The 13,753-nt window shown below is 37.1% G+C and overlaps 1 protein-coding gene across 1 annotated transcript in view; it reads right to left on the bottom strand.

The window, feature by feature from the left end:
* PREX2 (phosphatidylinositol-3,4,5-trisphosphate dependent Rac exchange factor 2) overlaps positions 1–13,753 on the bottom strand; it is a 161,773-nt gene that overhangs the window by 23,872 nt on the left and 124,148 nt on the right. Inside the window, exons 35-36 of the mRNA XM_062502196.1 lie at positions 13,408–13,522; positions 294–360 (exon numbers count right to left, since the gene is read on the bottom strand). Coding sequence (XP_062358180.1) covers positions 294–360; positions 13,408–13,522 — 182 coding nt within the window. The remainder of the gene's footprint in view (positions 1–293; positions 361–13,407; positions 13,523–13,753) is intronic.

The raw sequence follows: 13,753 nt of genomic DNA, 5'->3' as shown, positions 1-13,753 counted from the left end.
TCCAACCCCACATGCTCCTAGGGGAGTTGCATTGCTCTGAAAGCACAGTGAAAAAGGAAAGTAATGATTCCTCTTCTTAAACACAGATACCCTCCTGCCACACCTGTTAATACAGAACCACATGGCACCAACTACCCCAAAAAACACAGGTGGGGAAAAAAAGCTGCAAGAGCTCCTTTCCCTGCCCCTCTCCCTGCAGCTTTAAACAATTCAATTTTTGATGGGATAAAGAAAGTCTCAGTAACACTGTGTAACATACAGAGTTCAATTAGGAACTTGACATTTTTATTTACCTTATCTATATAAGCTGCTTTAGATGTTGAATTTGGAGGCAAGTTTGACTTGTCCAAGTAGAATGCCCTGAAAGAACAAACAGATAGAGTAAGGCAAAAACTAATTATTTCAAGTCCTGAACAAAATATCTACAAAGGACTATAATTATATACCATCCTAAGGTTGGAGGGTTTTTTACCTTATGGTAGGAGAGGGTCAAGGAGTAATGCAATAATAAACAGGCACAATAAACACTCCTCCTTTTAAAGTAATAAAGGAACATTGGAATTTTTTTTTGTTGTTGTTGCTGTTCTGGAGACAAAAACTATCCCTCTGCCCTTTGACAGTACAGCAAAATTTTAACATCTAGTTAGCAGAAAAAAATCCAGGATATGAAAGTGATTTTCAACAAAACTACCTATGAAAAGGTCTGTGGCAACTGTATAGATTTTAAGAGTGACTTTGGGAAAACTGGTCTACAAACAGTGCCTGAGCTTCGCATTCTACAAGCTTTTTTTATATTTGCTGTATATAAGTGCAGTAACATTAAAGTAGAATCCCCAATATGAAACACAGTACTGACAGAGGAAACATATACATGTTCATAATATAAAACAAAACAAAAAAGCAGAAATCCTACAGGGTACAAATACACATTATACATGTCTTCCTCAATTCAGGAACCCTAGAGGAATTTTTGTTTTAACTTTCCAAGTTATAAGAAACTTAACTGCTCACCACAGAGAAGCTATCATTAAACATCTCATAGGTATAGTAAATATTTTACATATCTTTGTGATAAGGTCACAGGTTTTATTGCCTCTGCAGCAACACAAGTCAGTCCCTGCCACAGCAGTAAAGCTGGACCAGATGATCTTTAAAGGCTGTCTAACCCAAACCATTCCGTGTTTCTCTGATCACAAAACTCATTTTGCTGGTTGTAAAGCTCCTAAAATGTCCTAAAATGTGGCAGCTGAAAATAGAAATATTTGGTAGGTGTCTCTACCTACCAGTGAGAAGCAGGCAGCAGCTACTAATGCAGAAACTCTGGGCAACATTTAAATGAAAGAGAACAAGAGAAATACAACTGAACTGTGGAACACATAGGAAAAATAAGAGAGATTTTCCAGTGACAACCTCCAGGTGTAACTGTGATCTAGCTCCATTGTGTGTGCTCAAGGCACAGACCTGACCAAAGGTCACAAATGAGCCACAACTCAGGCTGGAATTAAGGAGTTTGACGGTCAAATTTCACTTGCTTTATAATGGGGGGGGGGGAGGGGGGGAGGAGGGAAGAGGGGGGGGAACCAACACCAAAAACAACCACAAGTCAAAGAATTGTCTCCTTGCATCCTAACACTCAAACAAGAGGATCAGCTGGATGCCCCAGTCATTAAAGCACTGATTCATGTAGCACACAAGGTTAAAAACTGCTCCTTGTCTTTTTGAATGATTTCATCCTAGGAAAAAGTTACATTATTGCACACCTGCTGAGTGGGGAGTGCAGACTGCAGATCTGAATACCTGTTAACTCTTCAATAATCTGGAATAATTCAGTTTATTACAAAAATCCATCCACCTTTTATTTGTTTGTAGTTTTGAAAAACAACTTCTCCCACATTTGAGGTTTGAATTAATTCCCTCAGAAAGCACAGCAAAACTAATCTAGTTCTGTTATTCCATTAGGCCTGTTGCATGATCCATAATGCACTCTGTATCAAAGGAGGCTGGGCACTGTTGAAAGGAAAAGAGGTTTGTAGAGAAAATTACTCATAAATCACTTTGAGTGGCCACAGCACATAAAAGCTACCTCAGCAGCAACAGACCAGCCTTTTCTCTTTGTTAGCAAAGCTACAAAACAAAGCCTCACCCTTCTCTCCACTGTACATTATCAGACTGAAAACCTATACTGCTTTTTCCTGCCATACGATAGGAAAATCTGCTTCATTCAGAGACTGTTCAGCAATCCCATCTCTCTGGACTGACTGTTATTCCAGCAGATTCATCTGCATTAAATGAAACAGAAACCAAACATGGAATAGTACAGTAATTAATGGAGTACATGGAAAATAATTAACCCAGGGTAAAAAAATGAAGCAACATGGACACCAGAATGGGATACATGGTTATAGGAATTACTCCATTAATCCAGGCAATTATTCATTAACTTAAAAAAACCCAAACAAAAAATCAACTATACACAGCACTAATTTAAAATATCAAAATATCCTGTTACAAGTGAAACTATTCCTTCCCCATCAGATAACATTCCCAGATGTTCCTCAAGTGCTTTATTTTTATTGCTTTTCATAAAAACTGTCTTCAGTATTTTACAGAACATGACAACCTGTGGACAGCATATAAATTTCCAAAGCACTTCACTTAATTACTAAATGCTTGTTAAGGTCCTTAATCATATTTTATGGGAAAAGTTAATGGCAATCTTGGCATGGTGCCCAATTTGGACAATATTTTCTAATCCATTTGAAATGAACCAGAATGAAATCATAGTTCTTTGTCTCCAAATGTGATGTTAGTCTAGCTTTTAAAGCATTTCAATTTCCCAAAGATCCAGCAGAAAAGACTTCCAAAAAAAAAAAAAAAGAAAAAAAAAGAAAAAAGTAGATAATCCAATACACAATAAATCTACTGAGGACGATTGCTGTGTTCGACTTTTGCAAGTATCTCAGGGAAAACTAACACCAGGATAAGGTAACAAGCATCTTAGGGTTCAAAAAAAAAAAAAATCTCTCATAAGATAAATGCTTTCCAAGGACATCTTCCCAGAACCTCAGTACAAATGAAACACAGAAGTACTGATGTTTTCTTAGTGAAGCATTTTACAGGGTTCCCTCCAAAACTGACACAGAAATTTATAAAGCCCTGAAAATTGAAATTTTGCAAATAGAACCCTAAGAAGGTTTTAAACCTACAGAAACATACATTCCTGAGTAACTTAGAGCAGAAAGATAACTCAAGCAAATCCAAGTGTTTAGTCTTATTCTCAGTTTCTCGTGCCAGTAAGCCCATAGGGTTATCCTAGGTATTGCTAATCTTTTCTTCAAAATACAAGAATAGTAAAGAAATAATCAGAGAGGGAGAGGTAACCGGGTTATGGCATAAAATACTACCAAGTTGATGCTTCTGCTCTAGAAAGGTTTTGCTTTGATATTATAGCACAGAAGAATTTCATTTCCACATCACTGTGGCAAACATATAAATTAATTCATACTGTCCTCAAAAGAAGCATGGAAATGGATCTTAATTCTACTAGTTTTTTATCTCCCAGTTATAAGATATTCAAGACCATGTAGAAAAGCATAGTCAGCAACCTAAGAAAGAACACATCAGAACAGTGGTGTGGAGTAGGGAAGTGAGAGTTCCAAATTATTTTCTTCAGCACAAACTAAAAAGCACATATTTATGACACAGATAAACAGTAACTCTGTATTTTTGCATCTATGCGCATACATATATTTGTATTTCTTGAATAACAATTTATGTTCTGCCATCCAATTTTTAACTATACAGGTAAGAGTGTGCATAACATGCTTATTGTATATATATGTGTGTATATATATTTATAAATACACATTTATAAACACACTTATATACATACAGTACATATGTAAAAATTCTTTTTTCAGTAGTAAATGTATCCATTCTCTGTTACAGCAAATTATTTCATGTATTCTTTCCACTAAATGGCAAATCTCAATAAATGATAAATTACCAAGTATAATTACATTCTCAACCCATGCTAAGACTCAGCAATTTTAAATCATGTCTCTTAGCATCTGTCAGTAATACCATCCTATGTACAGTGTCACCAGCATCCTTAGTGGTTACAGAAAGGTTTAACTTTAACAACTGAAAAGTTTCATGACAGTACCATGATTTTAAATGGTCAAAGGGCATATACAGTAATATTTTGACCTCTCACAACTATTGTGAAATCTGAAGTGCAGAACAGAAAATTTTACTACCAGGTGGCTCTAATAATGTGTAACTTATATTCCATGAGTCAGCAACTCAGTAAGCCCTAACCTTTGGTAAGGTCCTAAAACCCTGGTACTTGGCACTGGTGAGGCCATACCTCAAATTCTGTGTTCAGTTTTGGGGCCCTCACTATGAAGATGATCTTGAGGTGCTGGACCATGTCCAAAGAAGGGCAGTGAAAATGGAGAAAGGCTGGAGCACAAGCTTTACAAGGAGCAGCTGAGGGAGCTGAGGTTATTTAGCCTGAAGAAAAGGAGGCTCAGGGGAGACATTCCCGTTCTTCATGTAATGAGGTGGGGTTTGGCCTCCTTCTCCCACATAATGAGTGATAGAGCAAGAGGGAATGGCCTCAATTTGTGCCAGGGGATGATTAGACTGGTTATTAGGAAACTGGTTTTCACTGAAAGGATTGTCAAGCACTGCGACAGGTTGCCCAGGGATATGGTTCAGTGACTATCCCAGAGGTATTCAAAAGATGTGTAGATAGGGCACTCTAGGACATGGTTTAGTGGTGGACTTGGCAGTGCAGGTTTAACCGTTGGACTCAATCTTAAAGGTCTTTTCCAAACCTAAATAATTCCATGATTTCTGGCTTACCTCCACCAAGAAGCATCAAACCAGCTTTTGTCAGTCCCTACTTTTGTCATGGTGTAGGAATGATAATCTCCAATTTACTCTTCCCTCTGAAACCACTCCAAGCCATGCACCATTACTCACTTCCCCGTTACCCTGCAGCAGGCTGGAGAGGAGGATTGGAGGCACAAGAGGTAAAGATCACAGGTTGAGATAAGAAAATTTACTAAAAACAGCAATGGGGCAAGAAAACAAACAGTAAGAGCAACAATATTAATGACAAAAGAGTCCACAAGAGAGAGTGACTTCCACACAAAAATGCTCTCTGTGGAGCCCACAATCTGACCACAGCCATGCCACCCCAACTGCTCCCTCTGGGTCAGGACCAGCACCACATTTACTGCACTGGAAGAACCTCTTCTCCTTGGAAGAGACTTCCTGCCCCTGGCAATGAGACAAGGTGGTTTAGAACAGTCCCCAGGTCCTTGCCATGTCCCTCCTGGCTACTGCAAAAATTAACCCTGTCCTGGCTGGAAACAAGACAACTATTATATCCCTCTAGTGTAAGGAACAGTGCAGGCTTTGCTGAAGGGCATGTGACTGTAAGGTGAGACAAGAAAAATACAGGGAAAAGAGAAAAAAAAATCATCAGGTTTAGTAATGAATTTAAATACTTACAAGTGGGGAGGGATATTAAGAAAATTTTAAGAAATGAAACTTAAGGACTTTCTTGGCAATCATCTGCTTTAGTGGGCTTGACTGGGAGCATAGCAGGGATGCAGACTTTCAACTCTTGAAAATCATATTCCCAAGAAACTATACTCTTAAACTAAGGGGAGGAATCTTCATAATGCTCCTCATTTTCTTGCAAGACTGCAGCATCTAGCCAAACTATTGACCTCTCGCCAATTTAAACTATCTTCAGCCTATGAGTAAGGTATGTTGAACAACTGGCACCAGAAAGAGCACAAGTATCTGAGGCAGAAACAGAGGAGGATGCTTGCAAAGAAACAGTCCTGCTATCAAAGCAGGCCTTTCACAGCCCTACTCTTAAACCTTTGTAAACACAAAAGCAGGAGATTACATAAATGTCAGCACAGAAATGTCATCAGAAAGTCATGTATGACAAAAAAAAATAGAAAAAAATATCCAGTTTGCTCTATGTAACACTGCCCACTTTTCACCTGTTTTCCAGAATTTAGTCTCCAGCATCTCTACCTACATCCAAGAACACTTGAAACCACCCTATTTGTGATGTAAAAGGGAAGTTCTTTAACCAGAGACCAGTTAGAGCTGCCTGACTTCTCCCATCACTGTCAAAAGAGCCAAATCCACACTGAACCAAATAATGTTAAGTAATTGCTTCCATATTTCTCTTTCAGACAATGGATGTCTCCTTTTTAGCCCCTGATACTCCAGACATGGAATACACTGTTAAAAGAGACAACCTGCCAAATATTCATCATGTAGTTAGGGTTTCAGCTATAGGAGGCTTGGACTGGATTCCTACCAGTGACCAGGAGTGAAAGAAAAGGCTCCACCTCTGATCACTGCAGATAGACATTCTTTGTGCTTGCAGCAGATAAAGAAAGCAGGATGAACCTGATGCCCACCTCAGTGAGCAGAGTCAGTACATATAACCTACCGAGACTCATAATTTTCCACTACAGAACACTACCGATAATAAATACTGATCCTATTCTGTCAAAAGTCTAAAGAAACAATTAATTTACATTCACAGAATGAGCACAGCATGGAAAGAGGAAAAAAAAAAATCTCAACACTAAATTCAAGCTGTCTGGTAATATCTTTCAGACCGGCTAGACAAATTTAATTTACATTTCCCAGGATCTCTCTATTATCTCTGTGGTCTTGCTTCACTTAGATGCAATGTATCCTAATTTCTGTTCTATCTGAAGTACTTCTCATTAAGTTCATCAGGAGACAAACTTAGATATTTTATCTTTGTTATATCCTTTGGAGTGAATGTTTAATTTTCAGTTTCTCTTTCATAAAGACTCTGCATTTAGAGAGAGTTATGTCACAAATTTCTAGACATTTGGAACCACATCTTAAAAACCTAAGAGTCATTAGATTTTCAAACTATATAGTCATATAAAATACATGTTAAGTTTGTCTATGTAGCATTGCAGTCCAGCTTTATTTTTCTTTGCTGCTGTTTTGAGTACAAAGCTGTGTATCAAATAGGTAGCATTGAACACAGGAAAGGAGTTTTTCTATGTGATTTAGGAATATCTCACTGTAACAAAAAGAAAATATTATCATAGAATCATTCCCTGAAACCTGTAACGCTCCTCACATCACTCTTCTAAATTTGATGGCAAGGACAGAAATTGTTATTTGCTCATTAACGTGTCACTCACTGAAATGAACAGCCATGAAGCAAAGACCCATCACAGGACAAGAGTAGCACAAGGACAAGCAAGATGAGCTTCTTGACCACCTGAGCATTTGCTTTGGAAAATCTTTCCACTGGAAACAGTGCGGCAGAGTCTGTAAGCCTTAAGGTGGATTGTAATGTATTTACTACATGAATTGATATACAATCTAGCCTTTTTGATAATGCAGGTATTGCCTTGAGGCTCCATCATTTTGTTTCAGAGACAAACAAGTTCTTTCTTTCATAGTAATTAATTACCTTTAAGTGGATAGATGCTTTATGTCATTGTAACTCATTTATAGCAAAGCAACTATTTGAGAATTTTAGTTCAGCCTGAAGCCATGAGTGCCATCACATCTATTTTCTGCCTTGACTAAATTATACAGGATACAGAAAATATCATTCTGCCAAGAAGCCTGCAGCTTGAGAGGCTGTTGCGCATGTATACGTGTGCATATAAATAAAAAGATGTTACATTCCTCAGACAGATTTGTTCCATGTTTGCAGATATTCTAGGGGCAGAAATAGTTTCCTTTTCTTATCTTTCTTAAAATTAAAAGAAACAAAATCCAACAACATGAAAACTTCATGAATTGTAATAACCCTGAATAAAGAATCCAACTAAATTGGCCATTGCTCTGTGGAGGATTACTTATGGCATAAAATAAATACAGGAGGCTTCAGACAGAAAAATTGTTTGAAGTTACATTGTAAATGAAACTCTTTAAAATGACAGATATTACATTCAGTGTAATCAGATGTTCAATGTAATGAGGGTAGTTAGCTAAATCATTTGTCATTAGATTCACTGATTATAATTGCTTCCTTAGCATACCAGACTTGCATTTATCTCCTAAAATGATATCCAAGAAAGCAACAACATAGGGAGAAAAACCCAACACAAAACCAAGAAAACTCCCCAGAAAAATCCACTTTTTTCCCCCCTTACTACTTGCTTTAATTTTTCTTCTATTATGGCTGTACAACAGACTGCAGAAGTAGCTGCCAATAATCCTGGACACAGCTGATTTCAAAGAATAGCTCTAAATCACACAGAATGGTAGGCAGGAAGGAAGGAAGGAACATTTTTTCCAGACTTTCTTTCTCTATTGATGCACAGGCGAGTTAATTGCTACAGAGTGGTAATTAGCACCCATACCAGTGGTGGGGATGTACAGCAGCCCTCAGCTGTCTTTCCCACAGCAAGATCCTCTCTTTGGAGTAAAGAAATGGGTCATCATATAATCAGGGGTGTCACAAGAAAGTGCCATGCTGAGGATAACAGAAAATTAATGGAAAAGCAGAACTCTCCTGACCTCACCTTCATCTATTATTTTTCTCATTTCCTCTGTATCTTCCCAATCCTAAACACCATAACATCAGAAAACAATTTTTGAAGGTGTTTATATGTCTAAATGCAAGCATACAGTTCTGAAGAGGCATTAAAAATGTTCATCTATCTGAAAAACATTAATTTCTCTAATTCCTTATTCGCTAAAACTTATCTGCATAGACAGATAAGCACATATATTGATGTGCAGTTTTCAGCTCCTATAGACCACCATAGTTTGCTCCTGCAGTCAACAATGAAAGCAAAGCACACTGCAGAGACACAGAAGCTGGAAGTAGGCTTGGTACAGCCACAGCCTTGCACCCTGCTGAATGACCTGTGCCCTGAACATCCTCTCTACCTTTGTGATACATCCCTTACGTGCACAGACATATCGAGGAAAAAACCTCTTAAAGCCTAAATGTGCTTCCACTTTCCTGATTAAGCAGCTAACCAGAAGCACCTGCAGAAAACTACATTTTACTAGAATGTCTTTGGAGGGACAGCTTTTACCTAGAATGAAAATTCAAACTACCAAAAAAAAAAAAAAAAAAAAAAGAAGAAAAAGAAAATCCCATCACCACTAGGAAAAAAAAAGATTAATCTATTAAAATATCAAATACAGAGATAGGAAGACTGAAAGAAGAAGCTTCCTATTGCCCACTCAAATTCCCACCCTGGGCCAGCAAGTCCAAAGCTATGATAACTTGGACAAACATTGCAGAAGTTTTCATTCTGACACTGAAAGTCCATTTTCAAAAATGGCTTACATTTGCAGGAAGCTAACCACAAACCCTATTTGTCTGGGGATAAAAACTGTTCTCATATCCAACTAAATGTTTTACTTTGAAGTCATTGTTAAGTTCAAAGACTGCCTGAGCTATGGCCATGTAGCTAACCTGTTTGTCAGGGTCTGTCCCAGCTTCTAACAAGCTTGCATCACAACCAATCTGACCATCACAGCAAGGACCATAAGATTTATTTCTATGCAGTGCTAGCATACTGAACCTTACTGCAGGAAATAGACCTTCAACATTTATGAAGACCACACTCAAAGGACAGAATGTATTTTAAACAAATAATTCTTAAATTGTATTTTTGCAGCATTACTGCTTTAAGTTTACCCCCACATTTTTACAATTACATAACTCAAGACTTGCAAGACAATATTTAAATCAACCAAGCAGTCTGAGTAAATATAATGCATTTGTGAGATTTTGTTATTCCTATCAGCATTTGTAGTAGTTACGGATTTGAACACCTGCGTGTCCTACACTGTTGAAGCAAAATAATGTCTGGTATCTGTAACAGCAAAAGGATTGATTCAGGATGAAAAAAGCCTGTTTGAAAACCAATGAGTACCAAAGGAGAAAGATGGGGAAAAGTGGGAGGAGGAAGGAGAATACAAGAAGGTCTCACTTAACATTGACCTCCACAATGGTCAGATACATGGGTTTTTTTAGTCCGCTTCTAAATTAGAACACAACTGCTGAGTTATTAAACACATAGTAAAAAAAGATCTTGAAAATCTCTGCAGACCTAATCACTTTCACTTGGACATACTGAATGTTTCTCATTAGCAAACAATTTGATAAGGTTCAATTTACATTGCTGGCAACTACTAGCACCAGCTCAGTTCTCAAAGAGAATTTGAACATAACTTTATTTTCCTTATCAGTGTCCCAGAAACTGAATTGGTGAACTATAAATGTAAGTGTAATCTGAAAAAAAAAAATCCAGCATCATTAAGAATAATTGTGGGTTAGATGCTGAAAATTTCTCATCAGATTGAAATTTCATAAACTAGGTATTGGTTGTTTTGTTGGTTTTCGTTAAATAACACCTTTATTTCAATAAAGCACTTCCTACATACTGCTGGTGTAGTGGATGTTGCCTCAGGAATTGTAGAAATCAACTTGAGCTTATCTCAGAATAAAAGTTCCCTTATATTACTAGTAATATTCAAATAGCTAGGGTTAAGTCCATTACAGAAGATGGAGGGTCATTTCCTCCATTCCACATAAGCATGGAATTCTATAACCAGTTTGCAACTGTCTTTCATGCATTCTCATAAAAATGATAATCTTATCAATGACTGTTTCATAGCTGAGGTAGTATTTGCAAAAGCCACAAAGCAAAAACCATGAAAGATCGAAGCTCTTATGATGCTCAAATCAGTGTCAAGGAGGATAGATTTGCACCTGGATTTATTGCATAAATTCTGATACTGAGGAAAAGCTGTTCAGAGTTCCAGAATTTTGAATGACCTCTGCAATAAAAGGAAAGGTTCTGCTTCTTGATTTAATGGCTATTCTTCCTGAAATCCACTAAAAATTTCCTAATATGTCTTTTGATTTATTCAAATAAATAATCCGAATATTAATCCTTTTAAAGAATATATCAGTATGAGATCCATCACCTAAAAATATTATACGTACTAAAACTTTAACAAGATTTTACTACAAGAAATTAGATGGTAGCTGACCAAAGACACTACTCATTTTTTAATTTACTCTCCTGCTTGGTGCATACCAAGCTAGGCCAACATCTCTGTTTGCAACTGGGACCTTACACACCCAAGGAGTCTCTTTTATTTCACATTATTATTGGAGAATTACTACTCAATGCATCAGGAATAAGAGAATCTGAAATTGTTTCCTGAGTTCTCATCAATGGATGCCTTGGCTGCAGTGTCACTGCCAAGCTTTGCTTTCTTTCCCACTAGTCCCCATGGTCTTCTCCCACTGCTTTTTCCATAGCTGTTGCTCCCACTTGCTTTTGGCTGCTGTAGTGATGGAGAGATTATAAAATGCTCATCAGATGGACATCTAACAAGCAAGCAGCACATTCCTTTTCTATGGAGAAATAATGGCTTATGGGTTGTATCTCAAATGACTTATTACTAATTAAGAGGTGCTGCACAGAGGATTTCTTCCACATGAAGTATTGTTGCACTTGAGCATACTTCCAGGAAATATTCAATTTCCTTTTTTTATTTTTTTTTCTTCTTCTTTAGAGCAATTATCCAAACATTAGTATCTTTTGCTGCTGTACTTACTTCATTAGATTCTCCTGGCCAAACACCTACACAGGCTAGCAAATAGCAAAACAAGAATGAGGCATCTGCTTTTCTGTTTTTCCTCTTCACATTTTGTCAGTTACTTCCTGAAGCTGTTTGTGCTGCACTTAAGAAATGGGTAGAGTTCACCAGAAAGCAAACAAATCAATTACTGAATGTTCTAGTCAGACATTAGAGAGCTGAAAAAAAACATCAATTCTTTTCCTGTTCTTCTGACTGGACAGAGATATCCACAGTAAATTTTTTTTAGTGATAAGTTTGTCATGGTAAATTCTTATAAAACTAGGCCTTGAAGCTTAGCAACTCACCAGAGCTGTGAGTCACAACACTCTAAAGGGGAATGTACCTCATTATAGCCACAGCATGAATGGAGGGCCTCTCATGAGGTAAGCAAGGTCAAGGAACACTAGAGCACAGAGTCAGGAAGAATTTATTTTAAGGATTTTCATAGGAGGCTAAATTAGTTCTATTCATAGAAAAAAGTCAAGAGAAAAGTCTTGTCTAACTAATAGAATCTCTTTCCAACACTAGCTGATTTCATCTAGGCCAAATACTGGCATGACCAAAGTTCTCTGTAAAATTGATTTACAATATAAACCTTGTCACATAAATAGTCAGGAGGCACTTTTCTTCCCAAATAGAAGTGCAAATACAAGAGAAAGAAAACAGACTAAATAAATAAATACATTTGTCATTGACATACAAGAGCACTGACAGAGATGTCACACCAAAAAAATCAAATATACCATACTCACTGAATATAATTGGCTTTAAAATCACTTTTGCTATAGCAGTATGTAGTTTAAAACAGAATCTAGAAATCTCACTGCTTTAATAACAAATAAGATAAATAATTTTGCAAGATCCGTGAAGAAAACCTTCCAGAGAGAGGACCAACAGATGAAGGAATTGCAAAGAGACTCTCATTTATCTTCTTCCCCCTTCTCCATTGTCCTTGAGCCTTTTTTAACTCCTGTTCTCTGCTGCTTTTATAAACTGCCTAATTGTCCTGGTGAAATGACATTTCCACCCAATTTAATTCTAAAAGTGAATAGATGTGGCTTTACCAGAGTCATTTGCACTCTTCAACTCACATGGCAAGTAAGAACACTCAAACAGGTGCTTTGCACAGACACAGTGAGACACAAGAGTGATCTATGTACCCATTTTCCTTACTTTACTTAATAACTAGCAGATTATTTTGCATAATAAAAATTGTCTTTATGTGCAACTCCTTGATGAAACATTACCAAAATACACGGCTGCATAATATCTACATATACTGGCAAGCATGCACTCTGTAATGCATAGCCAACACTGATGCAGGTATCCAAATATGTCTGTATTCCCATTAGGATGGTGCAGTGTGGGGAGAAAGCAGGAAAAGAACATTATTTTTCAAGTCCTATTCTGCAGAAATTAGGTATATACGGTCTATAAAATCAGATCATAAAGTGTAGCAATTCTGATACTCCATTTGTGATCAAGTAGACCTTTCCTTTTCCATATGCATTAGTACAACAACCTGGAGGCAATTACAGATAAAACTTTCAGGAGAAAACACTTTTTGTAAAAGTAACTTAACAGTGCAGAAATCAGAAAAGTCAGAATCATGAATCTTGGATCTTATTCAATCATGACCAAAAGCCAACCACCATACAACACATTTCAGTTTAAAGCTGTGTCACAGAAACTGAATTGAAAAAACATAACTCTGTAAGCTAATTCCAGGAATGTTGGTTTATTACCCACCGTAGCTTCTGGTTATACTGCTTGACTTTTTCTAGTGAGGCAGCATTAATCTGAGCTTGAAATTCTTCCACTGAGACACTGTCTCTGTAATAGTATCCTTCCATGCTCTCCAATGCTGTGAAAAGAGAAATGAGAGTGGAAAAGAGAAAGATCAGTATTAAATATTTAGTAATTGCCTTCTTTGTAGTTTTTTTCACACACAAGTGAATTACTTTTTAACCTTGAGGCTGTGACCCTACTCTGAATTGCTGAGCTGTTTCTGTACGTCGTTCAAATCCACATAGATCCCTCTTAAAGATTTCATTTACAAGAAAAATTCTATTTCTTGCCCTGTGGAAAAGATAAA

Source organism: Cinclus cinclus, chromosome 1 (genome assembly GCF_963662255.1).
Source record: "Cinclus cinclus chromosome 1, bCinCin1.1, whole genome shotgun sequence".
Classification (NCBI taxonomy): domain Eukaryota; kingdom Metazoa; phylum Chordata; class Aves; order Passeriformes; family Cinclidae; genus Cinclus; species Cinclus cinclus.
Note: the sequence above shows the minus strand (reverse complement) of the source record. Positions and strands in the feature narration are given on the sequence as shown.